At 38.8% G+C, this 15,487-nt stretch overlaps 1 protein-coding gene and 1 non-coding gene across 2 annotated transcripts in view; both read left to right on the top strand.

Annotated features, from left to right (window-relative positions):
• Positions 1-15,487, top strand: part of SRPX (sushi repeat containing protein X-linked) — a gene marked incomplete at its 5' end in the record, with an annotated part of 74,726 nt that overhangs the window by 16,040 nt on the left and 43,199 nt on the right. The window contains 4 exons of the mRNA XM_049767121.1: positions 1,043-1,219; positions 9,339-9,465; positions 14,449-14,570; positions 15,308-15,487. Coding sequence (XP_049623078.1) covers positions 1,043-1,219; positions 9,339-9,465; positions 14,449-14,570; positions 15,308-15,487 — 606 coding nt within the window. The remainder of the gene's footprint in view (positions 1-1,042; positions 1,220-9,338; positions 9,466-14,448; positions 14,571-15,307) is intronic.
• On the top strand, positions 4,307-4,520 carry LOC126000051 (small nucleolar RNA U3). Its single transcript, XR_007492436.1, has one exon. It is a non-coding gene; the product is annotated as a small nucleolar RNA U3 (small nucleolar RNA).

The raw sequence follows: 15,487 nt of genomic DNA, 5'->3' as shown, positions 1-15,487 counted from the left end.
TGCCCAGAAGAAAAGAGTTCTGTTGTTTCTTGCCAATAAATTTGTTTTAGTAATTTATCTTCCACATAAGTGAAACCATCTGATAATTGTTTTTCAAATCCTTCTTTCCTTCACTTAGCATAATCACATCAAGTATGATTTTATTTGTCTATTTGGGGTTAGGTGGGGGCTTACCCACCACTGTTTGGTAATTTATTCTGACTCTATGCTCAGGAGTCACCCCTCTCTGGTGATGTTCAGGGGTCCTTATGCAGTGCCAGAAATAGAAGAGAAGTCAATGGAATGTAAGGTAATGCCTTACCTTCTGTACTATCTGGTCCCCAATTTCCTTTTTTAATGACACGAGTATTCATTTCAGTATAAATTTATACCACCACTTCTTTAACCAGTCATCTGTCAGTAGACATTAAATTAACTTTTGTCCTTTGCCTTCTTTTTTTTGATATAGAATTTCATTTTAATTAAAATAGTGTGATTTAAAAATTAATTTATAGTTGACTTAATCCCATCACTAATGCCAACATCCCTCCACTTATGCCCCCATGTTCCATCTTACCTCACAACCTGCTCCTTTGACAGACACATGCTTTTTAGTTTTGGAGGTGTGGCTATACCTTTGATGCTCAGGTCTGTCCTTGAAAATCATTTCTGGCAGTACTCAGGGTATTATATGGGATGCTGGGGATGCTGCTAGGCTGCAAGCAAGGTAAATGACCTACCTGCTGTACTACCTATCACTCCAGCCCCTTAACAAGCACATTTTTAGTTTGGTTGTTGCATTTTGCCTCTCCTGATTTCAGTGCTATTGACTCCATGGTTTGGATATATAGCTGAACCACTTATGGACCTGAGCCCCTTGATCCCTGCTCTCCATTACTTCTCACTCTTGATTTTTACTCCCCATCTCAATTTATTTTCTATGCATTGGAGATAAGGCGGAAAAATAAGGGGAAAAAAATCAGTGTCTGTATTCTGAAACTTAATGGACAAAACTGAAAGAATGGCGAGTATCTCTTTTCTTTCTTTTTTCTTTTTTTTCCAGAAAAGCGATGCCCTACTCTTGCCATGCCTGTGAACGGGGGTTTTAAGTGCACAGATGGAGCCTACTTTAACTCCCGCTGTGAGTACTACTGCTCACCGGGATACTCATTAAAAGGGGAAAGAACAGTCATGTGCATGGACAGCAAGGCCTGGAGTGGCAGACCAGCCTCCTGTGTTGGTAAGAAAATCTCACTGACCCTAGGAGTCATGTACTTTGGAAAGAGTGACCTGACCCTCTGATATATTTTAAAGGAATCATCAATATTTCATACATTACATAAACACCTTGCTTTGCTTTTAGTAAAGCCTGTTGTCTTGAGTTCTCTAGCTCTCACCTTTAATTTATTGGATAGATGACTTTGAAGACAGTTACTTTTGTTTTGTTTGAAGACCATAGCAAATGGTGCTCGGAGGCCAATATTGGGTCTGTGCTCATGAGTGACCACAGAAGGTGTTTAGGAGACCATATGCAGAAACAGGAATTGGTCCTGGGTTGGCTGTTTGTAAAGCGGGTGACTTAAACCCTGTACTATTTCTGATGTTTTTCTCTGGCCATTCATGTCCATACTCGGGACTTACTCCTGGATCTGCATTCAGGATCACCCCTAGTAGGCTCAGGGAACCATATGGAGTTCTGGGGATCAAACCTGAGTCAGCTGCATGCAAGGTGAATGCCCTAGCCACTGTAATGTCTTTCCAATACCTCCAGCTGATGAGTTTTGTCTGACTTTTGAATTTGTTGTGGGGCCACATCTGTCACTATTCAGGACCTATTCCTAACTCTGTGCTCAATGACCACTTCTGAGTGATCCTCAAGGGACCAAATATATTGCTGAGTGTTGAATTAAATAATTAATTATGGAGCTGGATGACGATGGATGGTGAAGGATGGAGGCCTTTGTTCTTAGGCCCCGGCCACGTGGTTCCATCCCCCATCTACCAGCCGGTCTGGGGTTCAGGAAAGCGTCGGGTATAGAACTCACTCACAGGCAGGCATTAGGAAGCATCATCTTTATTCATGCCCTATTCACCACATGTGTGTGGCCTATCTCATAACCTTTTAAGTATTCAGCCATTCTAGGCTACCCTGCATCTTAATTCCTTTCAGCCATCTTCCCTTTGGCCTCCATCCTGGTCCAAAACCAAAAGAGGCAAAGCCCAAAAGCCAGAGAGCTCAGCAGGCCAGAGACCCCTAATTTCCAGGCTCCAGGGTTTATTTACCTATTCCAAGACCCCTCCCAGGAATGGGCGGAGTCTTGCAGGGAAGGTCACACCTAATATTCAGTTCCCAAGACCCCTCCCAGAAATGGGCGGGTCTCAGATAGGTACACCTAAATCCAGGGTGGAGTTACAGCTGAGAATGGAACTCAGGTTGGCTGCCTTACCCATCTTACTATCTCTCTGGCCTCTTGTTTGATATTTTTCTCTTGCCCAGCTTATTACTGAGGCAACTGCAGGCTGGCCATGGAATGGGGCATTCCTGATACATTTCATCATAGATCTGTCCTGATCTTTGGAGTATAGTTGTTGACTTTTACAGGCATGGTCCTGTGAACAGCATGTCCATGTCTTTCAGCTGACTGTGGTTTCTTTTTCACAGAGTCTGGAAGTCTGCAAACACTCATTTTCCTAAATGGAATGGATTTGGCTAATTCACTTTATTCTGGGTTTGTTAAGAAGGGGAACTCAGACCTCTCTTGAGAGCAGCCAAACTGGAAGCATCTCCTGGGAATTCTTACAAATGCAAATTATCAGCCCCACCCCAAACCTGATATCTCTGAAACTTGAGGAGGGTGAAGGCCTGCTTTAAAGAATTCTCCCTGGCAAGCTTAAATAGAGATCCTAGATCAAAAGCAATGATTCTCAAATTTTGGATACTTATGGAATCACCTAGGAACTTTGCGGAAGTGCAAGTTTTTATTTAGAAATCATTAGTGGGGCCTGTGACTCTGCTGGATAATTGTTTCTCAATGTTTTACCATGGAATAATGGACTCCTTCCAACCTTGTATCCTTCCTAAAAACAAAGAAAGAAAACAGTGACTTGTCCTGGGCTCCCTCTCTACCTCATGTGGTGACCTAGGAGTGGTCCCTGAGCACAGAGCCAAGACCAAGTCCTAAACACTGCCAAGTATGACCCCTAAAATCTTCTCCCTAAACTCCGCACCATCCCATCAAAGAGATAGATGAAAGCAAGTGTTCAAAGGAGAAGGAAAGATCCTTAAGATCCCCACCCGGCCTGTTTTTCTTTTTCTTTGGGTGGGGGGTCATACCCAGTGATACTCAAGGGTTACTCCTGGCTGTGCTTAAGGAACCATATGAAATACAGAGGATCAAACCCAGCTTGGTGGCATTCAAGGCAAACGCCCTACCTCAAAGATTTTTCTGCTGAGCAAGTATTGGCACTTTCTCTAGGGAGTACACTGTTCAACTCTTTAGATTATGTGCAACAATGGGGCAAAATGCTGGTTGTTCTCAAAAAGCAACAAGCTAGAATTAAACTAGACCAGATGAGTTTACAATCTTCCCAGTGGGAGAGAGAAGGAACTCAGAAGTGAAACCCAATTTCAGACAATTTAGCTTAATGTTTACTAGTGTACAGATGCAACTGAGTGGAAGAGGCAAAATAAAATGGGACAAAGCATGCAAGCACTTTTCTCTGATTTTGCTAACAAATAAGTTGAAGTTTTTCCTGGAGAATTTTACTTCAGGGTTGTCATTTACTATTTTGGGACTGAAAGTATTGAATTAGTTTAATGACTTGCCATTGGCGGAGTTAGGGGATTCTTAAATCTAAGTCAGGGCCTCAGACTATTTTAGGAGTTGACACATGGTGGCACAGCCATTCCCAGATTTCCACAGAATCTTCAATGATGAATTTTGGCCAGAGATGTGCTGGTTACTGAGAAAATTGACCTAGTTCTCTACCAGACCTTAGGGGAATACACTAGTCTTTTTTTGATTCTGAGTTAGTTCTGTGGTCTGGCTAATTTAAAAGTACTACTACTTAAAATGAATTCTCATATGTAGGCCACTCTCTGGCAGTGGATTAAAACCTATGTTTATTTCAGAAACAGATATAGACATTTCAGGGGAAAAGTCATATTGCAAATTGCAAGGGTGTAAACATATTTAGAATCATAACTTCCATTTGCATATATAAAATAAAATTTAGAATTTAACAACTGTTTTTGGGGTGAGTAATTTTCATTTTATTTTTTAGTTTTGGTCACATTGACACAAAATAGAACAGTAAAGAGCAATGAAACACTATACTTTCAGGAATCATTTCTATAGTATGTGACTAGAGATGTTTCTCTGATTGTGTAGAGCACCTGAAGCCACGAGGAGGAGCCAGAGCATCCTCTCCTGAGTGTGAAGCCGGCTCTAGGTGTCACTTCTGCGACTACCTCTTCCCATTGATGATCATTCTCCCTTTCCTCTGGAGTGGGTAGAGGGAGAGGATGCAGTCTGAGTGGAAAAAAAAGAGCAATGAAGAGTTGGAATTATAGCAAATCCTAATCTAGAGACCAGATTTTGAGTAGATAGATATATGATCTCTCTGTTAGACCAACACTTTTTTCCTAGGCCTAGAGAAAAAGTAAACTTAAAAGCTTGGACAATGAGGTCTGAAAAAATATTACAGGGGTAAAGCACTTGTCCTGAATGTGGCCAACCCAGTTTGATTCTTGGCATCTCTGCCAGAAGTTAACCTTGAACACAGAACCAGATGTATGGCCAAATGTGTCTCCCAAAGTCCCCAAAATATACCTATGGACAGTGAAAACCAAGCCATAGCACTACTTATGTATTTTAGCACAGGACAATCTATAAACCAGCTTATCTTTGTAATTGTTCTGTATGTGTATTGTATTTCTTATAGAGCAGGGTAAGTTTTTGTTTGTTTGGGGGCACACCCAGAAGTGCTCAGGGCTTATTCCTGTATTTGTGCTAAGGGATTACCCCTGACATGTTTTAGGAATCATATGTTGAATCAGGATAGAAGCTAGGTCAATCATGTGCAAAGTAATCACACTACCTACTGTGCTATTGCTCTGGCTTCTCCTATAGAGTGTTAATAGGAGAGTTACCAAAAGTGAATTCTAGGATAAAATATTTTTGAGATATAAGATACACAGATTGATGAATGTGTTCTGGCTTCCTAGCTCTCTTACAGCTGAGTTTATCCTGTGACATGTGTTTTATTTCTAGAGATTCAGCTAACAATAAGAGCATTAAAAGCTTAAGAACAAATATTTCACTGTTTTGCAGCAGAAGATCTTAAATTTTTAAAATTTCCCTTGGTTGACAAAAATACAGTCTTTTAGAGAATAGGTTCCCTTGTTTTTTAAATTATTTTTCTCTTTTCTCTTCTGTTTGCCATTGTGATTGGGATCACACACATATTTGTGATGATCACACACCTTTATTTGCAGATGTCAAGTACATTAGTTGTAGTGGTTATACACACACTTGGCTGCTGTGTACTGGAGATCAAAATTTTTTCATTGTGAAACCTGGGGTCCTAAAAAGTAATGTCATCAGAATCTCCATCTGCACATGGGTTGATACCTGGGATGGAACTGAGGGTCTCACACATGTATTACAAGTCCTCTTCCACTAAGCTTTATACCCAGGCCTCAAAGACACTTTCTTTTCCTATCTTTTAGGAAGCTAATATCAGCTTTGGAACACCCTAATTATTTGATATATATGCATGATTATTTGGTGTAACCTGAACACTCTTCCAGTGGCTCGACTTAAATGCACCAAATTTATTTTTATTGGACATCTTTCTGGTAAACATAGTGACTTTTTTGTGGAATTCATTGCTTTCCTTCTTGTCTCTTTTGTCTGGTTTATGTTATGGTTTTTGTCTGTTCATGCTAATATAATGACTAGAGGTCACACAAAAGCTTCGTTTTGGTGCTTGAACCTCCAGCTGCTGTACTTGATGGGGTTTGTTCTCTTTAGTTGTGATGCTTGTGGACATTTTGCTTGCAGAACTCGAAAGGGCTTGTTGTAGTTCTCACACGTGTGCTAACCAGGGTTCAAACCCTTTGGTTTCAGTGCTCACACATTTGCCTGTGGTGTAGCAAGAAGTCATTGGCAATGCAAGGAACTGCCGATAGTAGAGCTACTGGGGTTATACTTGACACATGCAGCATCACTGGGAATTAAATTCATGGCCTCATGTTTGCAAGCTTGATCCCTTAGACACAGACATCTGTGCCCCTGAAAGCTTTTAGAAATTTTAAATGGTGGCAAAGAAATGGAATCACTTCCCAGAAACATTCATGAAGATTATAGTCTCTTTGGGGAAAGACAAAAAATGGGAAAGTTTTTGATATCCAAATTTATTCTGCCTTAGATAGTCTCTCGGTTCCTCACAAAGAGAAGGGAATCCAATGGACAGAAGCTGGTACATTGACAATGGTTGTTGTTTGGAAACATATGTTTCAAGTCTGAAATTTTAATCTTAAAACACTAAACATTAGTTAAACAAAAACTTACCTTATCCTTCCCCCATCATCAACCTCAAACTGCTTAATATTTGTAATTTTAATTGATTACTTTACAACAGAGCACTGAGAATTTAATGATTGCAAACAACTATGCTATTTCTTATAATTTGGGGTCAGGAAATTTGCTTCTAGGATTTCTTTGTTTTTGGGCCAACCCAGCTATGCTAAGGATATTTTTCTGGCTCATTGCTCAGGAATTGTTCCCGGCAGGCTCATATGGGGTGCTGGGGAATGAATACAGGTTAGCTGGATGCAAGGCAAACACCCTTCCCACTGTGCCATCACTCCAACCCCATTTAGGGCTGGGAGTTGGGCTGGGAAAATTTCAGTAGGACTTATAGGGATGCTTGATTCCTGCTACTGCTTCTCCTGTCACAGATTTCTGGGGGAAGCTCATGTTGGTGACCAACAGATGAATCTCTGTGTGTGTGTGTGGCCTGGAAGGAAAAACTAGGCCAGCAGCCAACAGACACACAGATGTGTTTAACTAATTGACATCGTTGAAAAATGTGTGATCATGTCCTGCATTCTCAGACCATAGAGAAGCTTCAAGGAAATAAATGCTTCCCAGTATAGAAATTGGGATGCTGATCACAATTATTTAGTTTTCTGGGTAGTTTTGAGAATTTAATGAAAAAAGTTCTGTGGAATAATTACCATGGGTGGGAACATAGAAGTGCTCAGTAAATATTAACTAATATATTTACATTTATTTCTTTTTGATTATGTTTTTGAAGTACATTATTTAAAAAATTATACCATTTTTAAACAATAGTTGAATGTATGTTAGCTAGACATACATTGACTTAGGGAAGCTTTGAGGCACTTCATCAAAATAACATAGTAGGAAACATGTTACAATTCTACTCTGGCTAGGTGATTCAGAAACTATTAAATATATCATATTTGGGAGCTATTGGAGAACCAAATATAGTTTGAAATGCCACAGAGACTAAGAATATACTATTCACTCTAACAATGGTGTTGGCCCAAGAAGATGTGGTTAACACATTGTAAGTTTACAATAAAATCCATATCCTACTAGTCCCAATTTTATTTGACCAGCAGAGGGCAGATATTGTATACTTATCTTTGATTCATCTAAAACTGAAATGTTTGAATTATAAAAATGCATTTTCTCAGAGCAGTAAGGAAAAATCATTTGTAAAAATGTGGAAACTGAAAATGTACCACAAATCCATTTAAAACAGCTTCTATTTAATCATAATATTTATATTATGTCAAAATAGCAATGAAGCAGTTTGTCACAGTTTCATATCACTTATATTACTATACATTTACAATAGCTATTGACTTAATTTTAATAAAATATTGTAGTTATTTATGTTTAGAATAAGAAGGCTGTAAAATTATACTCTATTAAATTATGTCATTGAATAAAAATGAATTTGGGTAGATGAAGGCAAAAATTAAAGTATTTTCTTACCCTAAATAAAATGAAAAGTTAGTATTCAAAATTGAGGAGAAAGTATATGAAAACTTTACTTAGCACATTTAATTTCAAAGCTATTTGTGACTCAGAGTCAAATGACATTTAATTTCTACTCAGGTTATAGTAGCATTTAAATAATTTTCAGTTGGTATGTAAAGCAGTGCAAATATCAATGCTGTTAATTTGCTCTGAACTCTTTAATACATTTCTATCTTTAATCATCAAGTAGAACTTTCAGTTTGATATTCCTCTGTTTGTGTGATTGTACTTTAGTTATAATAAATGAAACCCAAACAAGAATAGAAGTGATCATTCATATATTCTAGCTTTCACCAGTAATCCCTGCTCTATATTAAAGGAAATTGTTATCAAGGCGAAGTTTTGGGGAAAATTTGGGATCTATTGTCGAACTAAAGCCTTGACTATAGAGCTACAACACAACACAACACAATGGCTTTAGTGTGGTCAAGTGGCCCTTGAAGTGTTTGTTGGTTACACCCATACCAATGAGTGTTTGAAGTTATTAGGCAATGTTGGGAATAGACATAGCCAAAAGAGAAAAAACATGTCCTGGGTAATGGGTAATGCTCTAACATGAGTTACAATTGACACAATTACTGTCTACAAGCCTAGCATTAACATAAAACATGAAGCTCTGTAAGCCTCATTTTCCACATCTATAAAATAATAAGAGCTTTGGGTGGCTCCTGCAAGTTTCCATGGTGTTTGCTTTTAGCAACAATCATCTGGAACAGTATGACTTGGAGCACTAAATCTCCCTCTTGTCATTTTTCATAAGACATAATTCTCCCAAGACTGTAAACTCTGAAAAACATCCAATTCCTTGGTCTTTATGTACCCCTAACCCTATCAGTTGAAATGATATTATGGATCATGCAGGTACTCACTACATTTTTGCATTCTTGAATTGACTTAAATTAGCTGATAGCTAAGAAACCTTTCTGTGTTGCTGTCTGTTTTTAAAGCTGTTGGAAATTACTATCACTAAGTAACAACTTCTGGTTGACTGGGAGCTTTATTGCCATGTCATCAGGTGAAGTTTAGAGGCATGGGAATGAAGTTGCTGCAGCTAATAGATTGCACCCATAGGACATGTAGCAAGGCCAGCTGATGGTAATGTTAGGCACGCATCTGTGAATGCTCAAATACCCTTCAGAACTCAGCAAGAAAGGTGTGGTAAAATGAGGGCAGGGAGCAAAATAAACAGAAGTGAATAAAGCCTTCAAAATGTTGGGTGTTGAACCCAAATTGGTAAGGTATTTCTTCATGATGATGAGAATGCTCTGGTTTTATTTTCAGATCTGGAGTCTCCTCGAATTAAATGCCCTAGTGTGAAAGAACGCATTGCTGAACCAAATAAGCTTACAGTTCGTGTGTCCTGGGAAACCCCTGAGGGAAGAGACACAGCAGATGGAATTCTAACTGAGTAAGTGCAATATGGAAGCTTAAACAAAACAAAACAAAACAAAAAAAGCTTTTATGTGAGACATCAACTACTCAGAGGAGGGGAAGTATGCCTCTGTTTATATGGGCCTATTTTAAATACTAGCAATTACTCATTTATGATTTATTTTCTTCATAGTTGCCTTCACCATCTGTCTAATCTATATTTTGTTTTATATTTTTTATTGCCTGTTTCCACCATAAAATTGTTTACTATCATGTCCTTATTGCTCTGGTTGGTATTCAGTAAATTTTTATAGAAGAAAAGAAAAACATGGGGCCAGAGCACTGGTGCAAATGGTAGGACATTTTCCTTGCACGTGCTGACCTAGGACAGACTGCAGTTTGATTCCCCAGCATCCCATATGGTCCCCCAAGCCAGGAGTGATTTCTGAGTGCATAGCCAGGAGTAACCCCTAAGCGTCACCGGATGTGGCCCTCAAAACAAAACAAAACAAAAAAACATGATACAAATGAAGAGGTACAGAGGGAGGAATAGAAAGCCACTTGGTTAACTCTGTAGCAGAATCATCTTGACTGTTTTCTCCGGGGCTTTATGTCCCCAGGATTGACTAAGTAACTAGAAAGACTCTCTGTGCCTGACAAGTAGAACCATTTTCCTGATCCTGTGAGTATGTTGTAATGCAGAACTTACTATTCTATCCCACTTACTATTTGTTTCTCCCTTCTAATTTTTATTTATTTGTTTGATAGGGGTGGAATTTGGGCTCATCTTGTAGGGTTCATGGCTTATTCCTAGCTTCATATTTAGGGGTTTCTTCTGGTGGTGTTCAGTTTACCACCTGTGGTGCTGGAGTTAGAACTGATATCTACCTTGTGCAAGACAACTGCCTTGCCCCTGTATTATCTCTCCAGAACCCTAATTTTTGTAATCTTCTGATTACATTAAAGACTTAGATAACAAGCTAGAGAGATTGTGCAGTGGTTAGAACTCCTGCTTTGCATGCAGCCAACCCAGGTTTGATCCCCAGCACTCTATATGGTATCTCAAGTCGCCCAGAAGTGATCCCTAATTCCAGAGCCAGGAGAAATCCTGAGTACAATCAGCTGTGGACCCTCCAAACAAAAATAAATTAAAAAGACTTAGAGAGGGCCCAAATTGTGGCACAGAAGTAGGGCATTTGCCTTACATGTGGCTGACCCAGGATGAATGTGGGTTCAATCCCCAGCATCCCATATGGTCCCTCGAACCAGGAGTGATTTCTGAGTGCAGAGCCAGGAGTAAACCCTGAGAGAGGCCGAGTGTGTCTGCCCCACAAAAAAAGACTTAGAGGAACTGCTTTATTTTCCCTTAAAAAGATATTATTTGCCTCCACTTCTATCCCAATAAGTAGTCTGATACACATCAGACTTTTTGCTTGCATGCAGTCAAACCTGGGTTGGCTACATACAAAGCAGGATATTTACCTGCTGCACTATCTCTCTAGCCCTTTATCTAGATCTTTAATATGAACAGAAGATTAAAAATTTAAGGGTCTGTAGAGATAATACATGGATAAGGCTTGCACAAGGTAGATATCAGTTCTACCTCCACTACCTGTGGTCAATTCCTGAACATGGAGCCAGGAATAAGCCTTGAATACTACCAAAGACCTTTAAAATTGAGTGTTTCTCAGAGACTGTAGAGCATCTGCTTTGTATAGATAGTCCCCGTGAACCAAAACCAAGCAAAAATAATAAATATGAGTGATGGAAAACTAACGGGTTAAAAAAGCAGGTACCTTAACCCCTGTACTCTCTTTAGCCTCCTTCTCCGTATTACCTCTATCATCTCACACTACTCTCTTCAAGTAACCTTAGTTCTAGTATCAATGTCTACTAATATGTAATGTAATATTGTTTTATTCATTCCTCAACTTTATATCCCTATCTTACATATTTACGTGAAATCCTAAAAACATGCCTTTTATCTTTCTGACTTATTTCCCATCACAATTTCTTTGAATTTCTTCCCATGTCATGGCAAATGGCAGAAATTCACCTTTTCTATAAGTGGCTACCTTATATGGCTATAGCATAGCATCCTATAAATGCAACTCATCTTCTAAGTAGTTATCTGCATAAAAGTACTTGGTTGTTTACAATACTTAAATATTCTAAATAATTCTTCAATATTCATTTTTATGTTAATATTTTTATATTCTTCAGCTAAAGACACCCCACATTTTTTATTCAGTGGTGTGCTGGTTTACAAAAAGCAAACTCTTTAAAGCAATTACCAATAGTGACCAAATATCTTCTACTAGAAAGTGGTCAAGCCTCTCACCCCTAGAAATAAATTTTGTTCCCTCAGCCTGATAACTTTCCCCCAGTGTATTATATAGCTTGGTTAATATTACTTGTTGTGTTCCCCTTTATACCTCCTTAAAATAAATTTTAAGAATGCAGAAAAATTATTTCTTTGTTGTGACAGAGAGATTAAGTCATAATTGACATGATTAGATTAAAGATCAAGTTTGATTTATCTTTGAATCTTTTTGCATCTCCTCTGATGGCTGCCTCAGTTCCTACCACCTTAGAGGTTATTAGAGTTTTACAACTATTATGACTATTGAAATTCTATATAATAAAACATAATACACATATGGTATTTGTCTTGTGACGACAGTCACTATAACATTTTAGTAGTAGTCTATTTTATGGTTAAAACTGTGCCATCATTAAAGAGAATCTTAGCAGCCCTTTACCTCTCTGTTCAGACAGCTATCTGCTTCCAGAGTTCAGGAAACTGGAGCAGATGGGCTCCAAGTAGGGTGCAGTAGGGAATGCACTCTGGAAAAATTAGGGATCAGGGAAGGATGTTTTGTTTCCCTTTCACTCCAGTATTAATCTTGTGATCATTTCCTCCATGCCTTATTCATGTCACAGTTCATTATCTAATTGACTTCAAAGAGAGAAGGTTCTAGTGTTCAAGTGCTGAGATAAGTGCTTCCTGTGAGTAATAACTCACTTTTGGTGACAAATGCACATGCCAGTCACAGATGAAAATAATCTTCAAGAGGTTATCAGTCCCTTGTATTGGAGTATGATCCTCTCAAGTTTTTCTGCATTTTAGTTGTGATTCTCAAGGACATAATGTTTTTAGGCCCAAAGCAAAGTATCTCTAATGGAGATGGATTCTGGCATGTTTTTACATGTACTATAAATAGTCTACCTATGTGTAAGGCTCGCCTTAGTGGTGACAGTAATTATTATACATGTATATTATAAAAATATCCTCATTCTTAAGAACTGTAAGGCATTTTCCTTGCATGCAGCTGACCAGAGTTCGATTCCTGGTACTCCATATGGTCCTTTGAGCCTATAAGGAGTGATTTATGGGTGGGAGCAACTCCTAAGAGCCACTCAGTCTGACCAAAAAAACAATGAAATAAAACCCTCAAAATACCAAAAGAGAACATTTTTTCATTTTGGAGCCACACCTGGTGGGGTCAGGGATTATTCCTAGCTTGGAGCTCAGAAATCACTCTTGGCAAATTCGGGACCATATGGGATGCCGGGAATTAAACCCAAGTCAACCGTGTGAAAGTCAAAAACCTACTCACTATGTTATCTCTCCAGCCCTCATAAAGAGAACTTTTAAGACAAAAAACATGTATGTTGAAACAAAAAAATTTGGCATTTGATCCTATTATAACTATTGTTCTTATCAGACAACCAAGAAAAACTGGAGGTGCTCCAGCTGAGTCTTAGGCTAGCTCATGAATTCTTAGATCACTCATCTGTGAAGTAGAAATAATAAAACTCACTTCACAGGGTTATCATCAGGAACAAATTAAATTAGAAGAACTTTCTAAACATGTGCTTGATATATAAGGTTTATTTAAGCAAAGAATTATTACTTTTATTATTATTGTAAATAATATTATGTTAGGATCATCAGGGAATCATAGTGAACTTGCCTTTCCCTTAAGAAAGATTTCCACTGCCTTGTATTTTTCTAAAAATACTGAGAAAGTTCTAGTACCTGCTACAGATCCACATTGCCAATGACTTCTTAGATGATTTTTGCAAATGATATTTCTTATAGGAAATGCCCTCATTCTCCCAGTATTGAGGCAATATTGTCCCCACCCTTGAGCAATAATGGCATGGAAGGATAACCTGTATCTTAGGTTCTCAGCCTTCTTTAGAAGGAATTGTAGGTTGTCACACCCAGAGTGCTTCAGGATCACTCCTAGTGGTGTTCAGGGGATCATATATGTTGCCAAGGATTGAACCAAGCTCTGCAATATAGCAGCAAAAAGCCTTAACTTCAGTACTATTATTATGAGTGAAATTTGTTTAACCAAGCACACCAAGCGTGAGATTTGGAGGGAAGATATGAAAATCTTTATTTATACCACCTGGCCAGGCTGGTACATAGCTAAGTACCTTAAAGCTGTTGGCTTAGGAGCAGGAGTTCCAAGCACTTTTATGGAGCATCTGCCTGGCATGTGACTAGCATGTGACCTAGCACAAGAGAGTACAGTACAGTCATTGACATTAAGTTTAAATATTATGAGTTTATATAAATCACCAAGTACAGGAATGATGTTGGGTTCAGGATACAGCCTGGACACTCTAAGATAAAGAATTACAATCATGGTTATATCAAGGGAATTGGACAGGGTTATTTACCAGAAATCAGAAGGTCTTGTGATTTTTCAGTTAACAGCATGTACAATTCTGAATCATGCCAAATCTCTCCCTCCCTCCCCTCACTCTACTGTCTATTAAGAAAAATATATTTGCATGGCCTAAGGAAATGAGAACTTACATTTTATTAATATCAGGTTTCTCTTCCAAAAATAGAGTAAAGTTAAGAAAATTTGATACTTCATGAAATCTTTGTTCTAGTCACATGCACCTAATGACTCCCCTGGGTATTCCTGAATCCTGGAGAAGAGTGTTCAGTGAATGCCCATAACATGCATTTATTTTATTTCTGGTTTCCCCTTTTAAGTGTTATTCTGAAAGGCCTCCCACCAGGCTCAAATTTTCCAGAAGGAGACCACCAGATCCAGTACACTGTTTATGACAGAGCTGAGAACAAAGGTGTTTGCAAATTTCGAGTTAAAGTAAGAGGTAAGAAAATTGCATATTAGATTTTCTATATATACAAAAGCCAAAGGAAGCAGATCCTCAAGTCAGAACTCTCTGGAGGTGCCTGCTGCCACAGGGACACTTGATATCTATGGAAGAACCTCTGGTGAACAAGCTTGGGGCTGTCACCATCTTCATGCTCCCATTTTGCAATTCAAATCCATAGGAGGCACAATCCTGCTACATTGCTTAAGAAGTTCCTCTTGAGTTAGTTTCACTTGTCTACAGGTGGCTTTTGTGGTCTCAAAAGAATATTATTTAATAACTTGTCAATTTCTGAATTTGGGGTGACCAGATATATCAGCCTGTCCTTCTATAGCCAAAATGATTAGTAACATCAGAGTATGGATCATCAGGACACCAGGTTCTTATGTTCTAGAACTTTTGATCTGCCTGAAAAATAAATGTTCTTAAGGTTTATTTTATGCTTCATGTTTTGGGAATCACATTATTGACCAATTTACTCTTCATGTTTCACTTCCTCACTTATAGCACACGGACTGACCTAATTTATCTTAGTGCCTCAATTAATATGAACAGTTACCATTCAATGGTCTGCCTACTGGCCAAACGACTCCCCTGCCTCTGCTCCCATCTTGCAGGTCGATTTAGAAGCTTGACTGCATTGTGAAATCCTTTGAGTCCTTCCCTCAAATCTCCCCTGGTTTCTCTACAGGGGCACTTAACACTGACATCCTTTTGCGTTTGTGTCCCTACAGTGAGACGCTGCGGCAAACTCAATGTCCCAGAGAATGGTTACATGAAGTGCTCTAGTGATGGTGATAACTATGGAGCCACTTGTGAATTCTCCTGCAGTGGTGGCTTTGAGCTCCAGGGCAGCCCTGCCCGAGTGTGTCAGTCCAACTTGGCTTGGTCTGGCACAGAGCCCACCTGTGCAG

The sequence above is a fragment of the Suncus etruscus genome, chromosome X (genome assembly GCF_024139225.1).
Source record: "Suncus etruscus isolate mSunEtr1 chromosome X, mSunEtr1.pri.cur, whole genome shotgun sequence".
NCBI classification, from domain to species: Eukaryota; Metazoa; Chordata; class Mammalia; order Eulipotyphla; family Soricidae; genus Suncus; species Suncus etruscus.
Note: the sequence above shows the minus strand (reverse complement) of the source record. Positions and strands in the feature narration are given on the sequence as shown.